This window comes from Oreochromis aureus, linkage group 12, assembly GCF_013358895.1.
Source record: "Oreochromis aureus strain Israel breed Guangdong linkage group 12, ZZ_aureus, whole genome shotgun sequence".
Classification (NCBI taxonomy): domain Eukaryota; kingdom Metazoa; phylum Chordata; class Actinopteri; order Cichliformes; family Cichlidae; genus Oreochromis; species Oreochromis aureus.
In genome coordinates this window covers 31,599,706-31,625,375 of record NC_052953.1, presented here as the reverse complement: position 1 = coordinate 31,625,375, position 25,670 = coordinate 31,599,706, and the positions used below count along the sequence as shown (strand labels likewise).

Here is a 25,670-nt window from a genome sequence, read left to right as displayed (position 1 = left end):
AACTGCAAAGCAGTACAGACACACGCTCCTGGAGGGCCCGTGAAGAGCAGCAACATCTCAAATGGCACCTTCTGGGTGCAAGGGATGGCCTGGGATATCCTTCCTGGGAATTGGACAGGTCAGTGCGCTCCCATTTTCATATCTGACCACACTTTCAAGATAACCATGGACGCCACGTCAACATCAACGTCAACAACAAGGAAAAGACGAAGCACCCCAGACCTCAAGCAGCATGATTCCATATGGGGTTCCGATGTCCCAGAGGAATTTAAACTTTGGACTGAAAGACAAAAGGTTCTGAATGCTTCATGTAGATTCAACGACGAATGGGATCAGGAGATTGACGCTCTGTGCATTGCAGTAATGCAACACAGGGTAGCATTGGACATGATTCTCGCCGAGAAAGGAGAAAGGTGTCCTCTTTAACAACACATGTTGCACATACATTCCAGATAATGTGCACTCACCGAACATGACTGATGCTCTGAAAACACTCAGACAACTTCGGGATGCACAACAACGAGACTATGCCGCAAACACAGAAGACTGGCTTATGTGGCTTTTAAGCGGCTCTTGGAAGTCCCTGCTGATTAAAGGACTTGTTTTTTGTTGGTGTTATAATACTGCTATTCTGCTTCAATTCATGCTTGCATCACCCTATCACAGAATGAAGAAGGTGATAATGAGGTAGACACTTGGATACAACATACTCACGAATCCCACTATTTTATGATGTCTTGACTACTAATGTTTACAAGTGGCCGTAGGCTGATACACTGTTAGTGGTTGCTATGTACATATACATATGTACAACAGGAGGGAATGTGAAGAGATTTTTTAGGATTTTGGGATTTTTATTATGTTATGCTTAAAAGTACGTTTCATTATCTAAATGTGTTTGCTCTTTTCAGTATTCAGCTTAAACTCTGCAACTCTGTGCAGACTCCTAAATGGGGAAGTTACACAGGAAGCCTGCAGTTCTATTTTCTCTCTTCCTGTATGTGCTCTCTGAATAAAGACTCTTTCTTTTTATTGCACAGTGCGAGTCTCCCTGAGTCTCGACCGTGTACACGTTAAACCTGTCCGAGCGTTTTTATTCCGACCTGAGTTGCAATACAAAAAACTATAAAAAACTCCTGACAGCCACCTAGGGGAATTTCGCCCCCAGGAAATGTATTTAAGAAAAATAGATAAAAGGAATAAAAAGAGGCCGCACAGATTCAAGGATGCACACTGAGGCAGGTTGGCTCCAATATTAAAACAGTTTTATTTATAGTAAAAAATAAATAAAATATTAGGAAACAAAATGTAGCGTCTTTGTTGACAGTGTCCTAAAAGTACAATAAAACAATGATGGAACTTGGACTTACCAGCAGCCGTGGACCCAAAAGAAAAATCACACAAAAAGAAAATCACTGCAGCCCACCCGGTGCTGTACAAAAGCAAGTGTGAAAACGACCCACCACCTGAGGTCCCAGGGCCACTGGCACGTCCTCCGTTCACTGAAATAAAACACAGAAAAATACGTTAAAGGAATAAAAGGACACTGAGCGTCTGGCTCGCTACAGATCATAAAAAACTAAAACACACTTTAATAAAAGAAATCGCACATGCAGACACACACAGACACACACCACACTGGAAGGCTTATGCCCCACAGGTCAAACTACCACTCGTGCTGGTAGTAGTTGTCCAAGCCTCAATCACAAGCTGGTCGGGCTCCCCACAGGCTGAGACCAGCAACGGAGGCGATTTCAAATTCCCGGCCCGACACTTGGGCAGAGGATCGCTTCAGCCCGATCACAGAAGCGTGGGTACAAGCAACAGTCCAGAATAAAATAGAATAAAACCAGGCGAACCAGGAAAAGGTAGGCCTACTTAATGAAAACAGTCTCACGACAAGATAAAACAGGATAAGACAAGATAGACAAGACAAGACAGCGGGCTCCACCGAGGAGGAGTCCTCACAACAGCGGCTGGGAAGGGTTTCACTCTTCCGATTTAGGATGGGCGATTTGCCACGGAGAGGTGAATACAGCAATCAAACCCTAAAACAACAGACAAATGTAACCTTAGACCCTTATAGCAGTGAATGCTAATAAAAATAGTTTTAACGGCTTACCCCAGGACCCGAGGCGCTATACTCTCACTGGTGGGGATAACACGAGCACCCCTCTCGCAACGCCGGAATAAATCAGAAAACTGCCGCGCTACAACAGGCCACAAAACTATATTACTGCACATTCTAATACTTGGAATGAATCTGAGGTTAAGCAAGAGCATACCTGTGGCTGTCATATAATCTACTCTTGCTGATGAGTCCTTTGCAGTGTGCCAGCATTTACTGCTGCTTTGCGCCGAATGCACGGGAGGAATGATCCTGAAAAACACCGGCTTAGCTTTATACGGGCTGACGCCACCCTGCAATCAATATGCAGGTGGGTTCCCAATTAACCTAGTTTCGCAGCAAAGAGAACGAGCGCAGGAGAGAGAGTGAGAGAGAGAAAAAAAAAGGCGAGTAGCCCATCTGGCTACAGTATGACAGTGTGAACAGCACAAATCCGATATTTTCAAATCCGATCTGGGTCACTTTCGTATGTGGTACTGAATCCGATGCATATCTGATGTTTTAGAAAGCGACTGCTGTTTGAACGGTCATGTCGCATTAAATCTGTCTTTTACGTCACTGACACAAGACAGATGCCAATTATCAGCACCGGAGAAGCGCCCGATAAGACATCGCGAACGCTTCCTGGCCATCCCGTGTAGATGTTAGTGAAACTGTTGGAAAGACAACATTGGAGAAATGTGAACATTTTATTTGTACTGTATAATCTGCAGATTCTGACAGAAATTTCCAACTATCCTTTGAAGCACCGCTCCTCTCTAAAACAGCAATACGGATCATTATTAGGCCAGAGGGAGAGGTGGACGTTCAACAGTGGCATCACAGTACAGGCAGTTCATCACATACTCTGATTTCAGCACACCGAAGGGCCGCCCGGGCCGTGAGGCCTATCATCCCCCCTTATGCTCATTCTTATTTTCTTAAATACCTTCCAACAGCACATGTTCATATTAAACTTTCTGGATAATGAATATGTGAGCCAAAGATCAGGGTTCAGACTGCTCCACAAAGTCTCTGTGACGTCAAAGGGAGCAGATATCCCTAATGTGATCATCGTAGGAGTAACATTCACAGGAGCAAAGGAACAAATGGAAAAATGTCTGGTAAGAACGTTGCACTTCTCCTGTAGTTTACATAAACTTTGATTATCCCAGTGTGATGCGTTCAGGGTACATCTGTAGCTCCGAGCACAAAAATATGGGCCGCGCTCTTCTCAAATGGGACTGCTGAGATAAATCAGTCTTAACAAACATATGTTAAAATATGTTTTTAGCCACTCTGGTGGAGTCGGGAATAAAGAGGAGGATAAATGTGGAAATGAGTGGAAGAGCTCCACTCCATCATAAAATTCCTGCAGACACTGGAATTCCAGGAAGTGAGGGCACATGCCAAAACACCAGAGGCTTTGAATCCAGCCCATTTTCTGTGCTTTCAGAAACAAATGTAGTCAGAAAGCACAGAGTTTGAGTCTGCAGGTGCACATGGGCTAAAGTCCAGCCCACACGGGATCACAGCAACACCAACTACAAGCTATTCTTCTGTTGTGTGCAGAGATGGGCAGTAACGCGTTACTGTAATCTGATTACTTTTTCAAGTAACGAGTAATGTAAGGGATTACTATTGCAAAAACGGTAATTAGATTGCCGTTACTTTCACGTAGGAACGCTGCGTTACTGCATTACTAAAACCGGGATTTTTTGCGAGAATCTCATGACAGTGACGTAAGCGAGTGCGAAGTTCGTGACAACAGCTGTGTGCAGATCATAATATATCAAGTGCGGAGAGAGTATAGCATGCAGCGTTCAAAGCGTGGAAGTACTGACCTTATTTTGAGTTTGATTCCATAAAAAGTGACAAAAACATTAGTGTCCGTTGTGCGTGGGAAGAAAACTTCTTTTTACAGCGAAAAAAAACCCCTAAACTTCCAAGCAAGCAGCGAGTGCGCTACGACTGTAATGTGAAATTCACAGAGAAACTCGCGGATTCTTCCACTGACCGCTGCAGCACACCTGCACCAGGGTAAACCTCCGCCTACCCCAGTCCTGCTTTATAGGTGAAACTAGAGCAACAGGACCGCTAGTCTTTGATTTTATTTATTTTCTGCTGTGTTTTACTTTCATCTATTTGAAAGAGTGAGTGTAACACAAAAAAATATTTTATTTTATGTGCTGGAATGTGCAGAAAATAGGTTTAATTGTTAAACAAATTTCTTCCAGTCAGAGAATGTTGCATATAATTAAGTTTTTGCTTGATGCATAATGTTAAAAGATTTAAAGTTTAAAGTTTTACAAAGAGACGTTTCCATGTGATTACATTTTGTATGATGGATTATGAAGAAAAAGTAGAATTGGGCTGAAAGATCTATCGCTTTATCACCTATTCAGGTTGTAAATCGTGTTTTTAAAAAGTAACTAAGTAACTAAGTAATTAATTACTTTTGAAAATAAGTAATCAGTAAAGTAACTGGATTACTTTTTCGGGGAAGTAATCAGTAATTAGTAACTGATTACTTTTTTCAAGTAACTTGACCAACACTGGTTGTGTGTGTGTCACTTTCTATGTAGCAGTGATCTGTTTTAATGCACATTTTGTTTCCTGCTCAGAAGTTTTCCAGCGACACAGGAGCAGTCACCCTTACATGAATATGAGCACCCATGTGACCTTTTTAATCACACAAACAGCAGCTGGCAGTTTTGTTTCCAAACACGTAACACAGTCTTTACTATTTAAATGATCAAATATTACTAAGTATTCAAAGTTCTCATGGATAGAACTACTGCATATTCATAATTTATGTGGGACAATTAAAGGAAACTATAATAATAATAAGTAATATCTCTGTATAAATAAAGATGACGGGCAAAACTAGAAGCTGGTGCAGTTGGTGCAGGGTTGAACTTTTAAATGGTCAGTAACACATTTTCAGTAACAACGATGAAGTCCTGAAGGAAAATTCCACTCAGACTTTTTCTACTGAATAACAAAAATGTTAATGTCCAACAAAACGAACATTTTTCTAAAGATAAAAAAAGAGTCAAATCAACCTGTGAACATCAGCCATTAAAAATCAGCTGATCAGTCACTTTCTGGTGGGCAGACTAAACGGACCCAGTCATAGCTCCCAACTTTGGAACAGCTTTCCTCTGCCCATCATTTACTTTATTTCATTCTCATGAAAGCCCCTCCCGCGGTAAAAGAGAAAATATAAAAAACAATACAATTATTCAAAACACATGCTGAAAACTAATTTTATAGATTAGCTTTAATCAGTTTCCTGTTGTTTTTGGTTTTGTTCCTCTAATGTGTGTGTGTGTGTGGAAGTGTGTGTGCAGCAGTGAATGCACCGCTGTGTGGACAGGTACTCTGGTCTTAATGTGGAGTTTTATCAGACTGTGAAACACTTTGTGTTTTAAAACAGAAAATATTTGATCTGAATTTATTTTGAAAATGATCTTCACACAGCTGTCTCGTCGCTTGCTTTCACAGATTTTTCTGTGTACAGATGAGCAGCAGAAGTTTTCAGCATTTTACATTCAGATGTTTCATAAACTGTTGGATTGTCTGTCTGGGATTTCATACCCAGTCACGTGACTGCTGTCCTGCAAATCAGCTTCATTGTATGTGAGACGTCTTATTTTATAGCATTAAACTTCATGTTGTCTCAGCCTTTATGATGTGTGTTACTGGCATCAAATTCAAAATAAGAGCATAAATATGAAGCAACTGAAAGTTGAGACAGGAACAATAAAATATCAATAGACTTTATTGAATAGAGTTTACAATGAAGATGGATGCAGAGCCATCACTGTAGTTTACAGAATCAAACAGCAGCAGAGACATTTCTGAGACTTTTACAGAAAAATGTATATTTAATATCATAATAGAGAGCATAAATGCGCGATTCACTGACATATACGGCATATCTACTGTTATATTGCTGGGTGTTCATTTGAAATATAATGTATGAAGTCAAAAAGCTCAGACATCAGACTGCTCTGAACACTCAATTTCACTTTTTTCTCCTCTTGAACTTTCATATGTAGAGACAGGATATCATTAACATTTATATCTGAGACACAGAAGGTCCGCTCACCTGCAAACTTTGCAGCCCACCAATCAGAAGAAACAAAGAGGCATAAAACAGCTCATCAGACACTCTTTGATCTGAGCTTAGGATAAATAAGGATTATTTCCAACTGTCAGTCATTCAAAGCTACGCTATTACAGTCCAGCAGTCAGAGTACAGAGATGGAAATAAGTTGAATTACACAACAGATCATCTGAGGAACATCAGCCAGTAACGTTCAGACTAAACCGACCCACAGTCTTCCTTCTCACAGTAACCGGCTGTCTCCTCCTCTCTGTGGAAAATCTTCCCATCAGGCTGCGTCTTCCACCTCAGCTTCACCTCCTCTCTGATCCCTTGCTCCACCAGCTTCTCCCTCACCTAAAAAACAGTTTTCACACATTAACAGAAGCTCCTCATTAATCAGCCGTTGTTTCCGTGAGCAGAAAACGTTGTTCGTGCTGTTTCTGGGGGAAATGAACTAAATGAACTGGCTGGGGATGAAACTGAAGTTTGGAATTAGGCCTCATTGCCTGTCATTGGTTCACTTCATCTCTTCACAGTAATCTGAAATTAAATGACTTCTTCAAGTTACCAATTAAAAAAAGGTTAAATAATAAAAATCGATGGGATTCCATTAAATGAGCCCCGTATCTCTGCAGCTGTGTGCTGTCATGTGTCCCTGAACCTGGACTGCACAGACTCACTGCTCTCTATCATTTCACAGTAGTTATAGCGGTCTGTTCCTTGTATCGGGGCCCGTGTGTCCTCTGACCTGCTGCAGGATGGATTCTTGCACTGTGGGGTCGTTCAGGTCTGCAGATCCCGCCCTCAGCTGAACCTTCACTGACCTCGAGGCTGAAGGTTTGACATCTGCAGAGAAAGACAAGGCCGATGAGCCCAGGAGGACCAGACTGTGCAGAAACACAGAGGACAGACTCACCTGTGGAGCAGAGGAAGGGGCGTTGGTCATCACAGTTATGACTGTTGAAGGAGCCCGTTGATCCATCTATTGTGGCACAGTTTACGCTGTTATTAGGCTGCCTGAGCCCCCATGGCAGGTTGGAGGCTGTGCTTGAGTTTGACCACGTCCAGTAATTTCTGTACAGTCCAATCCAGGCATGAACAGTAGTTGGCAAAATGAAAGCTGTCTGGTTGTTGTCCGACCAGTCGTTGATGGTGCTCAGGTCTGTGTACCTCTGTCTGCAGTAAGACTTAGCATTAGACCAGGTCTTGAAGTTCTGCACCAGGATGTATTTGTTAGTCACAGCTGAAAGACAAACGATCAGACGGATTCAGACCAGCAGCCAGTGGCGGTCCTAGCCTGTTTGACGCTCTGCTGTCACAGATGCCAACAGACTAAATAAACTGATCCACAAGGCCAGTAATGATGTGGGGATGGAGCTGGACTCTGTTAGGGTGGTGTCTGAGAGGCAGATGTTGTCCAAGATAAAGACGATGTTGGATAATACCTTCCACCCACTCCATGACATACTGGCTAGTCACAGGAGCACGTTCAGTGAGAGACTGAGATTACCAAAAAGCACCACTGAACGACACAGGAAATCATTCCTGCCTGTGGCCATCTCCCTGTACAACTCCTCCATCTAATACACTGTAAACACTGCAATAGCTACACCCTTTTTACACACGCTCTTTTCTACTCTGTAATTTTCTTGATATTCATTTATAATCACCTCTGTTAATTCTTGATATTTATAATTGAGTGATCTGCATATATTAGTGCTATTTCTTAAATGTGTAGAATCTGTAACATAATGTATTGTTTGGAGTTTAGTCTGTTACTGTTACTATTTTTACCAGTTCTTCTTGGACCAACTGTAACCCACATAATTTCCTTGTTTCAGGATGACCTGCCATTATCCAATGACACATCTGCTTACCTGGATCTTTTGCTCATTTCTCCTCCTCTTCTTTTCTCTTTTTTCTAAACTGAACACCTGATGACTTTGAACTTTTCTTGTCCATCTTCCATTGGTTTTAATTTTGCACTCCAGTATGAACACCCATCCTCCAACCCGAGGATCACCACAACATAACCTAACAGACCTACACCTTAGTTCACAGATTCACTTTGTCTAGGGTTTATTTCTGGGACTTCGCACGACCCAGGATTCAAATCATGAATAGATAATGGGCTTGGATTGACATCATTATGAATGAAATGTGCTCTATTTGGAAGCAGCTGCCCCCTCCCCTTTCGACGGGTTGTGTGTGAGACTTTAAATCATCAAACTGTAAATTATACATTTTAAATTGTTATTGATCCCTTTACCCCTAGTCCTAAAGTTTATATTTATTTTCTTACTCTTCTTATATTTATTGTTTGTTTACTTGCACTGCTGTAACTGAAGCCTCGTCGTCTCGTCTCCATACTGTACTGTATGTAGCGGAGTTGACAATAAAGTTTACTTTGACTTCAGCAGCAAGCAGGCGCTCCGAGGGCTCTCACGTCACTTTTCGTGGATAGAATTTCGAAAAAACAAATTATAAGTCTGTATCATAATACCTGGTGTTTCGGTGCCTATGCCATCCCCAAAATGCGCTGGCACGATGTCGGGGCAGCACGAGTACGAGCAACCTTTTTTTTTGCCGATACCCGTGATGCCGCCCTGGGCAACCGCCCATCTCGCCCATATCAAAAACCGCAACTACCTGCAGCTAAAATGTTCAGTTTGTCAAACCCTGGTACCAAAGTCTGAAACACTCACCGTCATAGCAGACAAAGTAATAAGTAGCTGAGCATGGTTTTGTGGACCATAATCCAAGTTTAGATATTATAACACACTCCCCAGTCCCTGGCTGTCCCAAGGACCAGAAATTAAACCAGGGTGACTGAACCGGACCAGTTTGAGACCATTTCCAGTCGCTCTTGGAGAGTCCAATCCACGCCTCTGTGCTCCCCGCCCTTTTCTGGGCTTCCTGGATGAGAGCTGAGCTGTTAACAATGGCGAGGTCAATGTACTCATCTCTGCAGTATTGCTGAGCATCATTCCAGGACTTCTGCAGGTCAACGAGGTGGAGCTGTCTGACTAACTGATCAGACTGAAGATGGCAGACCATCACGTAACCTGAGAGAGGACACGAGTCAGTCAGCAAGGTCACAGACTCACCTCAGCTCGATTTTACTCATCAGGAGAATTTACAGACCTTTGAACAATGTTGTGGTCTGTTAATATATGTGTCCTTCAAAGGATGTGTAACTCGTGTACTGATTAAAATGTGTTTTACAATGCCTGTGGACCAGTGTTGCCAACTCCTCAGTAAGGAAAATCGCTATTGGCTGTCCTAAAAGTCGCTAGAAGTCGCTAAATGATGTCATCGCCTAATTTGCATAATTGGTCACGCTAATGTAATTGTAACCTACGTTGTTGGAGAGAGAAATAACATCGTGGAAGAGACATAAAGTGAGTAAAAAAACGTCCTAAATGCAGTTAGAATTTATTTAGAACTACAAATTAAATTTCTTTTAGTAATTATTGTTTTTTAATGTCACAATTCCAACCCTGCTCCTTTATCCGGGCTTGGACCGGCAAAAGTGACCCGAAATTGCCACTCTGGTGGAGTTACTTTGTGTGTGTGCAGTAGCGGTCCTAGCCTGTTTGGCGCCCTGGGCGAACACTCCCTCTGGCGCCCCCCCCCCACCTTGTGATCCACAAAACAGCATAACAGTAAAAGAAGAACTGACTGCGTTACAGTCAGTGCGGGAGCAGCGGCTTCGCTCATGCGCGATTCATTTGCCGTTTGGAGGCATAGGTGTGAACATCTCCTGCCCTGATAGCAGCTGGGGGAGGACTATCCTCCGCCTGTGAGTGCTTTGGCAAGGGTGAGGTGCCCATGGCAGCACCGCTGCTTGTTGAGAGTAAGAGCGATACGCGTTTTCACGTCAAAAAGTCGTCATAAATAAGTCTCCAATAACACCAGAAAAAGTCGCCAGATTTGTCGCTAGTCGCTTTTTAGAAAAAAAAGTCGCTAAGGGGTCTGAAAACTCGCTAAACATAGCGACAAAGTCGCTAAGTTGGCAACACTGCTGTGGACACCTACACACTGGTTTCCTGCTCCAGGGCAAAACTCTCACATCAGGTTAAAAAGCTGCTTTAACAGTATTAAGTTTGTTTTTCACTCTGGCCTTATTGCACATGTATTTGGATGATTTTTCCTCTTCAGTGTGCACAATGAAGGAAAACAACGTGTTAGTGGTCGAGGCTCAAAGCTGAACAACACGTGCACACGGACGTGGTAAAAGCAGTCAGGATCTTTTTCGGCGAGCAGACGGGTTTGCAGCGTTTCAGGCTTTCAGTCAGATTTCTACACAGAAAATAAAATCAAGACGTGTTTTTCTCAGCAGTGTACACAAACAGAGCCACGTTCATGCACTCTCTCTTCCCTCCTTTCTTTCTTTTTTTACTCTTTTACTTCGCTTTATACAAACTGTTACAAACTACCGACTATTAAACTGTCAATCAAACTTCTAACTGGACCCAAAGAAACCTTTAGAACTTTAGTTGACATGACAAAGATCTTTGGAGATTGTACGAGTGTTTCTGACTGCTTGAAGCTCGTTTACAGACACCTTTAAAATAATCACTATGGAGCAGTTCACTTTGTGCTTTCTTTGATTTTCTGATATTAAAAGTTTTATTCAAACTATAAATGAGGCGACTGAGATGAGTTTACAGACCTGAGAGCAGCAGGAGGATCAGTCCACACCTCTTCATGACTGAGAGCTGAAAAACTGTGAAGACGTCCTCATGAATCTCATCTTCAGCTGCTCTATCATTATTATAACACTTAAACCAGCATCAACAAAGAGGCAGATGTCTCTGTCATTCACTCCATTTCTATCCTAATCTAATGATTCAAACAAAACTACCAAACATATTTAACATTTGAAATGTTCAACTTTAAAAAATGTTGTCTTCATTCAATTATCATCATTTTGTTTATTAGAATACCAGATAATGAATGTGTGAGATTATCAAAAAAACCAAAACAAACATATGCATAACATACCCGACACGATGAGACGTCTGTTCAGCTGTGACACAGTCAGAACTCTTCATCTGATATAAATGTCATCCTCGCTCCTCCTCCCACGTCTATAAGAGACTTTGTAAAAGTGGTTTTAGAAAGCAGCCCAGTGTTCATTAAAGTGCATTTGATTAAAGATGCTCAGAGTCATTTAACTGAAGATGACCTATTCAAAGTTATTACAGATGCAAACAGACTGACGTCTGGCAGAATCGGCTGTGAACTGGAGCTAAACGAGGTCACAGGCGTCGAACCATGAAACTAGGACTTAGGTTAAACGCAGTAAACGGGCCATTCGGTTTCAGGCTTCAGTCTCTGTGAGTGGAAGAACATGCTTCTCCTCCTGACTGGAGGTCAGCGTGTCTGCTGCATCATCAGCAAAGATGGACGCACTTGGAAATGTTTGTGTCTTCATTTGAATCCAAAGCCGAGGTTTGCGGGTTTGCTTGCTGTGCATGTGTTTGCATTGATACAGCACTGATTCTCTGCCCGACCACTTGTTATTTGAATAATGTTGAAATTACTCTAATTTGGACAAAAGAGCGTTCAAGCTCGACTCCTCCAAACAAATCAGTGATGATGAAGACACAACCTGACATTTCACATGTCAGTTCCAATCATAGAGAACAAATAGTTTTTGTTTTGCTCTTTGTCTGTTTGTTTGGCTTCAGCATGTTTTTTAATGATATTACAGTTTTAGTGCATCTCCACTAAAAGTGCAAAGCTTGCTTTGAGAGTCTCACACAGCACCACTTCCAAAGATGGAGGCTCAGTCACATACAAATGCACTGATTTTAAAGTCACCACTAAATTTCAATGAAAGTTAGTAAATAAAATGTTGTTTGTGTAGCGCCTCACAATGCGAAGATCACAAAGTGCTTCACAAAGAAATACCAAGGAATTTAACAGAAAAGTGAAACTTTTTAAATAGCATTATTAGATGTGCTGCAGGTGGTGATGTTGATACAAGACATACCTGTTCCAGTGATCACACAGTGAACGGTGTTGCCACGGCAGCCGGATGCCAGCTCGTTGCCCGTGATGACGGAGAAGTCCACCTTTGCCGGGTGTCAGCGTGGGTCTGTTCTGCTCGACGCCGGCGGTGCCAACGAAGGAGAGAGCGCTCCTCTATTTATTTTCAGTTTTTAGTTTCATTCGATGGAAACTTTTAGATTTTCTTCTTGTTAGGACTCGGAAAACTTTACTATCCACATGACAGAGCACTCGGACTCATATCTGATTATGTGTAAGATCAAGAGAATATCAGAAATGATGGTAAACCTGAAGTCTGCTTTGGATTATTCTCTTTAACAATCAGTTGGCAACATTTTAGTTTTGTGTTTTGAAGGTTTGAGTAATTGCAGCCACCATGAGTACATGAAAAAGGACTCGAGGTCCTTTTTAAACCTGTGTTTCCATCCTGTCTGAGCGCAGCCGACAAACAAACATCATGAAAATGATTCAAGTACCCAGTTCTTAGTTAAACTCTGTTTTCTATGTGAAAACTGTTGTTTCAGCTCCGTGTGATGGGAGAACATTACAGCCATGCGCTGAGTCCCCGTAGACAACAATGATGCTAAGTTTAGTAAAACAGTTTGCTAGTGTAGCTGCTGACATTTCAGTTTGATGGTACAAACGTAACAGGAGTGACATCATTGATTTTACACTATATACACACCATTTTGGAAAAAGAAAGCTCAGTGGTGGAATCAAATATGACATTTCAAAATTCAAGATATTTATTTCTATTTCATATCATTTATGAGCCCTGTGTGAAAGCTTTAGTTATATTTAAGGACAATATCCCAAAAACAAAGTCAAAGATTTGATCCTTGTGTGTTTCAGATGAAATGAAGACAAACTGATGCAGTAAATATTCTTTTATTAATGAGAAAACTGTGCAGTATGATTTACTTAAGATGTTGAAGACATGAGAGCATTAAACAGGCTGATGTTTGGGTCAGAGGCTCTAACAGGAGAGCGATGATACAGAAACATGACATCTTTATAAAATACTGACACACTTTATGAAGGGACAACTTTGTATTTAAATGAGCTGCATACCTTTCCCACTGAAACCAGCACAATCCCACTGTGATGAAAACAATATTTGAACTAAATATATTCTGGATAAATCAAAGCATTATCAAAGTTGTCCGTGGTTCCCTTATTTGTCCTTCTTTCCCTGTCAGATCCTGTCCTGCAGGATAAACAGCGATGAGTGGTTCCCTGTATGCAGCTGTTACAGTTTGTGTTGGAGATAAAACACAGGAAAACTTTAGAAATAGTGGGTCAACCAGAGATTTTACTGTGGAGTTAACGGCAAAAGTGTTTGATCTACTTATGACGGATCAACTGTATCAAATCCCCGAACCTCTAATGGGTAGATCCCTCTCAGACACTGTCATCTCGCGGACTCCACAACCAGCACATGGCTCAAAGCGTCCCTTTTCTGCTGAAGTCCTCTATGTCCTCGTAGAAGACACAGTAGAAAAGTTTGTACAACAGCTTTTGCTCTGGGTGGAGAACGAAGGCCAAGCTCAAATGATTGAGGACAAGGTTTCTGTGGCTGTGGAAGACATCCAGAACCTTATTAGAAGAACAAGGACCCCAACAAAGGAAACAAGCCCAGATTCAGATGGCAGTGGAAGAGAATCTGTTCCATCACCTGTAACACCAAAATCTGGGAGCATTACCCCAGAAAAATGCTCTGCCAGTGTTTCAGGCGTTCTCAAGGATTCCTCTGACATGTCAGAATTGAGTTCTGTATCAGTGTCATCTTCTGATGCTGAGAAAATTTCCAATAACCTCCCTTTATCCTCATGATGAGTCTGATCAAAAAATCAAAACGTGAAACTCAACACTTTTTTCCCAGGACATCATCTACTATAAAAGATCTAGAGGCGGTCTTCCACCGTCTGAGAGGTCTGACGCTGCCTAAAATTAGCAGCACAGAGTCTGCCACAAGTCTGATGAATGACAAGAGAGAGTTCATCAAGAAAATAGCCAAATGCCTCATCGAGGAGTTTGGTTCCGCAGACAATGTGTTAAAGAATGCGATGGCAAATGATGCGTGTTTTGATGAGGTTCTGGTAAAGCAAACAAAAATCTGCCTCGGAGTCCTCCCCAGTCCTCCCAAAAAGTCCAAAATTTCCAGGTTTTTTTCAGCGTTGGGGAAAAACTCTGCGAAAACCCTTTAGGTGGTTCACTAAAGCCAGAGATGATTAAAATGACCATCCTGGCTTTTCCCAGCTGCCCTGCTTCTTTTAACATCTTGAAGCAGAATTTTAGCACCAAATCCAAATTTTAACAACTGTAGTTCACGCCATCTCGTCTCTGTTTTGATTTCCATCCCCCCCAACCGGTCGCAACGGATGGCCGCCCCTTCTGAGCCTGGTTCCGTTGGAAGTTTCTTCCTGTTAAAGGGAGTTTTTCTTCCCCACAGTCGCCTAGTGCTTGCTCAGAGGGGGATCATTTGATTGTTGGGGTTCTCTGTAGTACTGTAGGGTTTTGACCTTACAGTACAAACAGGGAGGAGACTTTGTGATTTGGCGCTTAATTTTTAAAATATCTAATTTGGCATGAAATAAAAAAAATCTAAATTAAAAATACATTCCAACTTTGTTTGTGTTTTTCTTCTGTTGTCAAATATGTAGAAAGTGTTGCACGTGTGACTTTAGTCATTTTGCATCAACATGTAGCCAACACGTGTCTGTTTGTGATCAGGCTGCATCTATTTTTGCCTGATTTGTGTCTTAGTTTAGTCAATTTACATCTATTTTGGGGCCCAAATGTGTGGATCCTGTTTGACATTGCTATGTTTTGTCTTAGTGCTTCACTTTGGTTGTTAACGTTTGTGCTCATTTTGATTCTAGATGTAGACCTGCCATCTGAAAATTAGCACCTCGCCCACTTGGAACATTTTTTCTTTAGTCCGGGGGTTAACACATTTTTTCTTTCAAAAAGGGGAAATACCTCGGTTACTTTACTACTGACCAAATAAATGATGACATATACAGACAACGATGTAAGCTCTATGTGCAGGCAAATACTGTTTGACACAAATTCAGCTTTTGTTCACTTCCAGTTTCTTGCATACCGTTATATACTGCCCCCCTTTGGTCAGGATACCTAGAGGGGGTAGTGCCAGTCAGATGTTTGTAGCTGTGGGTGTTTGGACTTTTAAAGCACTTTTAAGAAAGTTAATGTTCACTTTTAGAGAACGACTGGATGGCTCTAGTAACAGTGTAATTTTATCACTCACAGATCCAACAGTGAGTGGTTCCTGTTACTCATGCAGTCTGAGGAAGCAGCGGTTGAAGTGTTTGTGTATTTATTGATTTCTTTTAAGTCACTGTGTATTTGATGTATATTATGGTTTATAAGTTTATAAGTCCTGTCAGCCCTGTGCTGAGAGGGATGTGCTCATCCATCCGTCCTGTTCTAATAAAGCCAAATTTCAGGAACACCTTCTTTAGATCTGTTCAGTTTCATTCATGTAGCACCACTTAAACCAGGGGTGGGCAATTCCAGGCCCCGAGGGCCGGTGTCCCTGCAGGTTTTAGATCTCACCTTGGGTCAACACAGCTGAATCACATGATTAGTTCGTTACCAGGCCTCTGGAGAACATCAGGACATGTTGAGGAGCTAATTTAGCCATTTAAATCAGCTGTGTTGGTTCAAGGACACATGTAAAACCTGCAGGGACACCGGCCCTCGGTGCCCACCCCTGACTTAAACAGTCAACAAATCTGGACTCAAATGATGTTATATTGTAAGGCAAAGACCCCAAAAAGTTCAAAAATGTTCACAGCAATGTGAATTGCATTCAGTTCATCGATGAAGTGAATGCAATGTCAGTACTCAAAGGTGAGTGGCTATAACTGACTACATGTGTGTACTGTATCATGAGTGGACAGACATGGATGTAAACCACACCTTAACTGTTTGGCTGAGGGAGTGATTCTGACTTAGAGGTGCTCTGGATATTATTAAGTGTGAACATATCGTTAAATATCATATTTTTCTTGTCAAGTGTTTGAAGAAAACACTTTGGAGCCACTTGAATGAATGTATATAAAGACATTTACATGAGGACAAACTGATTTCAAGGAAATAAAAATGCTCAAATTTGAAAGTTTGGGAGTGATTTTGTGTATCAGCTGTTTAGTCGTTCTGTGGCGAGATGGATGCTGTCATTGTCACGGTTCTGGGTCACTTTGACCCAGCATTTTCAGTTTCTTGTGTTTTGGTATTCTTCTGTATTATGATTTATGTTTTGATTCTTTAGTTGTGCTGTTTTGAGTATTATTATAGTTTTCAGTTTGTTCCGGGTTATGAGTTCTTAGGTTTTGTTCTTGTGCCCTCGTGTTTAGTGTAGGTTTAGTTCAGTGTCACGTCTGCGTCGTTGTGATTTGTTTCTTGTTTCCTGTTTTACTTTGAAGGTCCATGTCTTATGTCAGTGTATTCAGTTTTACTTCCCCCTGTCTCATTGCACTTAATTTCTCCCAGCTGTGTCTCCCTCCTGCTTCCTATTCTCTGATTACTTCACTGAGTATTTTAGCCCTGTGTTTGCATTTGCCCTCTGTCGTGTCATTAATGTTTGGTACTCTCTTCTTGCTGTGTGTTTGTCTCGTGTTAGTTTCACCTTTGAGGTTTTTTGTAAGTGTTTATTTTCATGAAGAGTTTTTCCAGCAGTAAAAGCTGCGTTTTGAGTTTAAGTCCCGTCTCTGAGAGTCCTGCATTTTGGGTCCACCATTCCTGCCTGCCACACAGCCTATCTCGACAGTCATTATATTTTAGGATAGTTTCTGAGGTGAGGAGAATAAAAGAATATTTAACAGTAACTGTACCAATGTTGTTGTGTACTAAGCACAGATTAATTTACAAAGTTTTAATTTATGAATTTTTGAGCAAATGGTGTATTAGGTTGTAATTGTATAGAAATGTACATTTAATGAGTTAAAAGAAACAGTAAACAGTAAAAAGAAGTGCCTGTAAATGGTAATATAAACACAACTTTTTCTATTAATGGAAAATATCAGTTAACAATACAGAAAATATACTGAATAAACAGAATTTTCAGTTTTATAGCCAAAGGAAATGTCCGTAAATCCTACAGAGAGTATTCTGTTAATACCTAAGAAATTTATTCTTTCATCATTTATGGAAAAGTCCGTCAGTTTCCGTAAAAAACTGAAAATTACCAGGACATCTTCTGTTTTTTACAGAATTCTTTTTTACAGTGTAGATAAGCTGCATAAGATCACAGAGTTTGAACATAGAGAGGACACAGCTGGGGTCACTTTGTTGGGATGATGATGATGCAGGGGTTAGTACTGCTGCCGTAGCAACAACATATGTGGCTGGTCCTCTTACTCATCTCCAACAATGACTTCAGTTGGATGAGGATTTTAAAAGGATGGAGCCATGACTAAAATGTATACTTACATTAAATGCCCATGCAGTAGTGACCCCGCCTCTCGCCTTATGACAGCTGAGATGATTTTGTGTTTCCTTCTGTGCCTGCACGACTTCTTCAGTGTTTCAGCTACATTTGCCATCGGTGGGAAAGTGCAAAAGTAAGCATGAATAAATAATACTACAGCACTTTCAATACCAGCTAGGGGAACTGCACTTGTGGGGCATTAATGAGCAGCGTGTGGGCTCCACTGGACTGTCCTGGCTCCATTTCTTTTCACATTATATAATGCTGACTTCAAGACCATCACCAGACTGGACACAATGGGAGAAGTGGTTGAAAGATGCACAATAAAGACTTTAGAAGCCATCATGAACAACTCTGAACAGCTCACCTTATAACATCTTTATGGGACCTGGAGGACTCGTCTGTCTTCGTTGTTAAACGGAGACGGAAAATCATTCACACACGGCCATCAGGCTTTTCACTCCTCATACAAATAGTGAGTCATGAATTTCCCTCTGGGATCAATAAAGTTATTCTTAAGCTGTTGTCTGGCAAACTGCTGTAAGGTGTTTCATCTCTGGTACTTTATAAAAGCTGTTACAGACTCCACTGTTAGATTATGTGTTATCATAAATATCGACATGAGCTGCGATTAGTTTGTGGAAACAGGAATTTTCCTTTTAACAGCATCCTGAAGTGAATGGAAGTGTAGCTCATTTGGTACATTTAAAGGGCTTTTATTTTGAAATCCAAAATCAGATTGACTTGATATTAACATGACACCAGTGTGAGGGTGTGTACTGGTGATAAAAAGTTTACTGAAAATAGATGATAAAATCTTATCTAAGATGAGAGTTGGTCAGTCCACAAATAATCTCACCAGATCAGACAGCTTTCATTTCAAACCAGCACTCTAGTTCAGATGTCAGAAGGCTGTTTAGTATCGTCTTCTCGTCCCCATCCTAACCAGGGCTGGGTATCATCACTGATTTCTAGAATCGATTCGATTCGATTTAAATCGGGGACATTTTGCCTCAGTGAGAAATATTATAATTCTGATCACGTTTCAGTACATTTCCATATTTTTATATCTATAAAAGAAAAGCTGACACTTGCGAGACTTTATAAAAAGCACTGTAAAAAAATGTAATCTAAAAGTATTGTACTGTGTATTTTACAGTTTTGTACTGTTTTTCTAGAATATCATTAAATTTACATAAATAGACTGATTTCACATTTCAAATCTAAAATAACATAAAATCACTGTAAATGTAATAAAACATAATTTTCTTGTTTTTTAAAATATATTTGTCTGTACATATGCATATTTAGATTGTTAAAATACATTCACAAATGTATCATAATTTCATAAATATTTGTCCGTTATTTGAAAGATTTGAGAGAAACTGTTAAATTCAAATGTAATACTATGGAAAAATATATAAAATGATTCTTATAAACTTTTTTTTTTTTTTTTTTTTTTTTACATCAAATAGTGTTATTTAGGGCGATCGTAGCTCAAGAGTTGGCAGTTCGTCTTGTAATCAGAAGGTTGCGGGTTCGTGTCCCGGCTCGGACACTCTCGGTCGTTGTGTCCTTGGGCAAGACACTTCACCTACCGCCTACTGGTGATGGCCAGAGTGGCCGATGGCGCGATATGGCAGCCTCGCCTCTGTCAGTCTGGCCCACGGCAGCTGTGGCTACAACTGTAGCTTGCCTCCACCAGTGTGTGAATGAATAGTGGAAATGTAAAGCATGCACTTTGAGGGTCTCGAAAAGCGCTATATAAATGCAATCCATTATTATTATTTAAACCAACTGTTAACTGTATATTTCTGTACATTTAAGTATTATTATTCTTATTGCCGCATTCATTGACCTTGTTTATAGGTGAGTTCATTGTTTAATCACATTAAAATGTTCCTAATTTAATGTTTAAAAGCACTTGAAAAAGGCAAAATCCCATGTAAAATTAGGGCAACAAACTGTATTGTCATTACTGAAAATAACCGTATTTTTATGAGAAAGTTCTTTTCTGTTCTTTTCTAGCATTATTTTGGCGCCCCAGCTGCCGGAATATTACTGTTTTTTTTAGGATTTTTTTTTAGGATTTTTTTAAATTTTTTTTACAGTGAGTGTAAGCATCACAGCAGATGCCTTTGTGTCAAAGTAACTGAGGATAAAACACAGAAAAACATGAAGTCGACTTTCCTTGCCTGGGATTTTATAGCAGATAACCTTAAAAATATTCTGCAGTAGATCAAAAATGAACGAAAGCCATTATTGAGCATCTGAACATTACCAGATGCTGCTGAAGTGAAGCAGAGCAAAGTTGCAGAGGTTTGATTAGAGACACAGCTAAGCGTTTTGCGATTTTGCATAAATTTAAAAAGTTTAAGTTTGTTCAGTATTGGACAGCAGAAATGAGTCTTTCTTTTCGGAAGTAAGTAAAAGGAAAAAAAACAGCGGCCCACAGCGCTGTAAACAACGGTAGACTTGTGCGTAATAAGCAAGCGAATAATGCAGAAAACAGATTTTTAGATGGGAAACTGTTCTTGAAGGAGAGAGAGAGAGAGAGAGAGCGAGAGAGAGAGAGACAGAGACAGTGAGCTCTGCATGAAGTGTGATTTTATCGTGGTGGAAGCAAAACAGCAAAACTAAGAGTGAATTCATGACGATATTTATGTGAAGCGTAGTTTGGATCTTCTTTTGAATCTGGTTCAGTCAATATTGTTTGGAGAGTGAAAAACCTGCAGCTTCTCAATCGAGCGCAAAAAGGGCGTAAACACAAAGCGCACCCGCCGAAACATCAGAATCAGCGAGCTGTCGGCTTTCAGCCCCGACCGTGCCCGTGCCGTCGGGTGAGAAAGCCACATCTCACTGATTCTCATCCGTCGGCGGGTCCGCGCTTTGTGTTTACGTCTTTGTGCAGAATCCATGTACCTGCTCTCATTTACCGTTTTAGCTGTTTGGTGGTTGTTGAAATTTTGTGAGGTTTAACCTGAGATTCTGGCAATTCGGGCAAAATAAAATTATATTTAAAAATCGATTCAGGATTTTAATGAATCGATTTTACGTTATCCAAGCTAGAATCGATTTTAATCGATAAATCGAAAATAAAAACCCGCCCCTAATCCTAACCCATCCCATCACTCAACTCAGCCCAGTTTCTACTGAAAGCACCCTGTGAAAAGCCAGAGCACCCTCCTTCCAAAATGTCAGCGTCACCTTCAAGACATGACAACAGCTGTGACAACAAAGTCCCAGCTCTTGGCTTTGTAAGTTTCTCTCTCTTGGCCCTTATTTTCCCCGCTTCTCCCCGTTGTTCCTGAGTTTTAGCGCTGTAAGTAAAGGAAGCCGATCGGAAATGTTGACTGCAGCCAGGAGGAGTAGGCAGGATTTAAGCTTGCCATCACCAGTGTGTGAATGTGTGTGTGAATGGGTGGATGACTGAATGTGTAAAGCGCTTTGGGATCCTTAGGGACTAGTAAAGCACTAGTAAAGCAAATACAGGCAATTAGATCTGCTGTGTCGCACGTGGGCGTAGGCTATTATGTAAGCCACGCCCCCAGGCCCATTCACTGGAAAATTGTAAATAAACATGCAGGAGGAAAGAAGAAGAGTGAGTCCTGACAGGGTGATAGATCATCTACAAACACATACTCACTGTATTTCAGAGCATCACTGCTATTCTGTCTCTTCATTAGTGGATTTAAATAACAAAATAACTTTATAACTTAAAGCTAAATTGGGAAACGTAAAGTCTGAAACAAGTCTTTATATTAAGGGCCATCAGTCAAACAATACTATTTGGTCTGGGTCTAAACAGAGAGCGATGTGTGTGACGTCTTCCTTTGCGCATGCGGGCTGCTTTGAGGGTTCACACTAGAGCGCGTTTGCAGACACATTTTATTTGTAGTGTGAACAAGCAGACAAAAAAATCGGATTTGATCAAAAAATTGAAATTGAGCATTAACCTCCTCAGACCCGAACTCTTCCATGGCATGCATTTTTAATTTCTCTTTGATATTTGGGCATATTGGGACCAGATTAATGTAAAAACAAAGAATCACCAGATTTTTTTTTTTCCAATTCAATTCAATTTTGTTTATATAGTGCCAAATCACAACAAAAGTCGCCTCAAGGCGCTTTATAGGTACAGAGAAAAACCCAACAATCATATGACCCCCTATGAGCAAGCACTTTGGCGACAGTGGGAAGGAAAAACTCCCTTTTAACAGGAAGAAACCTCCGGCAGAACCAGGCTCAGGGAGGGGTGGGGCCATCTGCTGATCGGTTGGGGTGAGAGAAGGAAAACAGGATAAAGACATGCTGTGGAAGAGAGACAGAGGTTAATAACAGATATGATTCGATGCAGAGAGGTCTATTAACACATACTGAGTGAGAAAGGTGACTGGAAAGGAAAAACTCAGTGCATCATGGGAATCCCCAGCAGCCTACGCTCATTGCAGCATAACTAAGGGAGGATTCAGGGTCACCTGGTCCAGCCCTAACTATATGCTTTAGCAAAAGGAAAGTTTTAAGCCTAATCTTAAAAGTAGAGATAGTGTCTGTCTCCTGAATCCAAACTGGAAGCTGGTTCCACAGAAGAGGGGCCTGAAAACTGAAGGCTCTGCCTCCCATTCTACTTTTAAACACTCTAGGAACAACAAGTAAGCCTGCAGAGCGAGAGCGAAGTGCTCTAATAGGGTGATATGGTACTACAAGGTCATTAAGATAAGATGGGGCCTGATTATTTAAGACCTTGTATGTGAGGAGCAGGATTTTGAATTCAATTCTGGATTTAACAGGAAGCCAGTGAAGGGAAGCCAAAACAGGAGAAATCTGCTCTCTCTTTCTAGTCCCTGTCAGTACTCTTGCTGCAGCATTTTGGATTAACTGGAGGCTTTTCAGCGAGTTTTTAGGACATCCTGATAATAATGAATTACAGTAGTCCAGCCTGGAAGCCCGGCTGGACTGGAACAAAAAATCAGCCCAGGCATTTTGACTAGTGACCGGCCCACCATGGTATTATAGCCTTTATAATAAACTTAAACCTACACCATCCTCCCTATTATGGTATTCTAAACAGTACTTAGCAAAAATATAAAACAACCTAATTTATAATTACATATACCTAACTAATAGGGTTGGCAACTCCCAGCAAAAAAAGAAAAGAAAAAAAAAATAGGGAACCACTCCCGTACCCTCTGCCTCAAGATGCGTAATTGACAAAACCAATTTTAATTTAATGCACGTATAAAACAAATGCACAGAAATCTATTATTTTTCTCCAGTAATTAAATAGATTCAACATCTTTCTTCAACAGAATTGCAGACTGCACAGATGGTACCTTCCCAAAGGAAAGAATACTATAACTTAATAGGGTACATACTAGACTTAATATTTACTGAATACAGTAATGGATTTCTATACATTTTACATCAGATGAAAACTTTGGTTGTAAGATTCAGATAATTATTTATCAAAAGCGAGACATTTTAAATGAGAATAAGAAAGAAAAGTATTTCTTTGTGCCCCCCTTTCCCTGTTAATGCCCTACCTGGCCCCCTGGCAAAACTTTGCTAGACCCGCCCCTGCACAGTTACCAGCTGTCAGCTACTTAGAAAAGGATCCTGGTGTTATTTGTCTCTCAGAAACAGTTCATAACTTCCCTTCAACTCATTCATGTCACCTAAAAGGTAAACCTGTTTCTCCATCACCTGTTCAGCTCTGATAATTCAGTAAGGACATCTCCTGGTTTCATCTTCATGTTTCCCTCTCACCACATATCCAAACCGATATAATGACCAGCAGCTTTATGGCTGTGGCTCCAGCAAACATCAGCTGATACTAGAAATTAATATTAAATAAATTCTAACAACAGCTGATCAAGCTTAAACATGCTGATGTTGTTTAGCGCGACATCTGCTGGTTTCCTCTTTCTGGCACAGAGAGAAAAGCCGATCAGCCGATCATTGATCAGTTTCTTGATTGCATTTGCAACTTTCTAGCTGAAGTAGTACGGGACAAATCGCGTTCCTTTTCACCTCAACTTTAAAGTTCGACCTCCTCGGCTGTAATTGGTCCAGCCCAGAGTCGATCATGACCAGCTGGCCAATCCACCATTCATTTATACCATTAAAAAAAAGAAAAGAAATAAAACTCCATCGGCCCATAAAAACGAAAAATCACGAGCGGCCCACTGGGCAAACGCCCGGTATGCCCGATGGCCAGTCCAGCCCTGCCTGGAAGTAATAAATGCATGAACTAGTTTTTCAGCGTCACTAAGAGACAGGATATTTCTAACTTTAGAGATGTTGCGCAAATGGAAGAAAGCAGTCTTACATATTTGTTTTTTAACCCGATTTTTGTTCCTCAGAAAAATGAGAGCCACGTATGAGGATATTCGTTTTAAATTTTGATGGAACAGTGGCAGCATAATGTCCTCGTAACTGGATATCAGGCCCTTGTAGAGCAAAATTTAGTATTTTGGTCTAGACAACCCAAAATGTGATGTCCACATATGTGGACGCCAGGTCCTAGGAGGTTAAGATCTGCAGTGTGAACGTAGCCTTGGTGCAGTTACCGTCATGTTAACATTAGAGTGGATGTAAAAATTTAACTCAATATTGAACTCTTGCAACGCTGATTTGCATTATATCAGCACTGCAGGGAGTCAATTTTTGATACCCTATCCTACTCCCACCACACTTGACTCCATTATTACCACTTACATCCAGTGAATGGCTGCTGGAAAACATGGCAATTTTATCTCTATAGCACATTTCCCTATATGTAAACTCATTATGGTTAAAATAGAAGATAAAAACAGAAACACTGTGTTGGCTTTACAATGCCTTCAGGCAGTAAACACAGCAACAACACACAGCTACTGAGTGTGACCCATTGCTTTGTATTCATTTATTATATGACATTATTATTAGCTATAAACACTGGGTTCTTCATAGCCATGCTATTTTGCCAAGTGAACAAATGCACTTACCAATCAGAGCTTGAGTTTTATAAATATGCTGCAGATCAATACTTGGGTTGGACATGGACATGATAATGGACAAAGTGTCAGAGTCATGAGAACTGCATCGGGATGTGGTGGATGACAAAAAAAAAAATCTTGTTGTCCACCAAAAAATGAGCACAAAGAATATTTGAGCAGCTATAATGTTTTAGATGTGACTGAGGAGGTTTCAAAATTAAAGCCACTCACTGTAAGTGCTGCAGCAGCAGTTCAGTTTCCACCACACTTCCTCTCCCTCTTTTCTTATTTTTCTCAAGGTTGCCAAGAGACACTTCTCACAACCTTCCACCCTTTTCTCTGAAAACTGTTAAAACAAAATCAGGTTTTCAAGCCAGTGTTGCTCATACTGACCTACTAATCCTGATACTAATACTTTTAACCTATAAAGGCAGCTTATGTAAGGTGGACAGTGTGTCATGATTCATGAAATGACTCATCATCAATTTCCAAATTCAAAACACATTTTAAGGTTCAGACATTTTTTACGGTGCATGTTTGATGTATATTTTTCACTTGTCTAAAAATAATACAATAATAAAATAATGCAATTCAGTGGGCTACACACTGAACTTGGAGGATGGAGACAAAGTATAAATCTTATTGTGTTAGTATCGATCTGACAACAGTACTAATGTTTGTATCGATACTGTCGATAATTGGATCGATCATGTTTGTCTGCAATCAAGTAGTTGCAGACAAACATAAAAAACTATATGGGCAACTGTGGCAATCAGCTCACAACCAAAGCAATCACTGAGAGGGTTTTTGTGCAGCAGGCAAACTCTGCTATCAAAATAAAACAGGAAGTAACTAACTAAACACTAACACGCACAAACCTGACATAGAGAGATGTGAGGGTAAAGGTTAGGAAAATAACATAGGCGACTATACAAAGTAAACCCTACCCAGAATACTAATGTTGAACTGAAATATATGAAAGTCAAATACAAACAATAA

General features: G+C 40.7%; 1 protein-coding gene across 1 annotated transcript; it reads right to left on the bottom strand.

The window, feature by feature from the left end:
* Positions 1-5,926: 5,926 nt before the first annotated feature.
* LOC120443132 (macrophage mannose receptor 1-like) lies at positions 5,927-9,467 on the bottom strand. The gene is made up of 5 exons (XM_039621120.1): positions 9,366-9,467; positions 8,927-9,286; positions 7,138-7,464; positions 6,970-7,067; positions 5,927-6,575 (listed from the first exon to the last, which is right to left on the bottom strand). The coding sequence occupies exons 2-5, from the start codon at positions 9,276-9,278 to the stop codon at positions 6,438-6,440; spliced, it is 915 nt and encodes a 304-aa protein (XP_039477054.1). The 5' UTR covers positions 9,279-9,286; positions 9,366-9,467; the 3' UTR covers positions 5,927-6,437.
* Between the last annotated feature and the right edge of the window lie 16,203 nt (positions 9,468-25,670).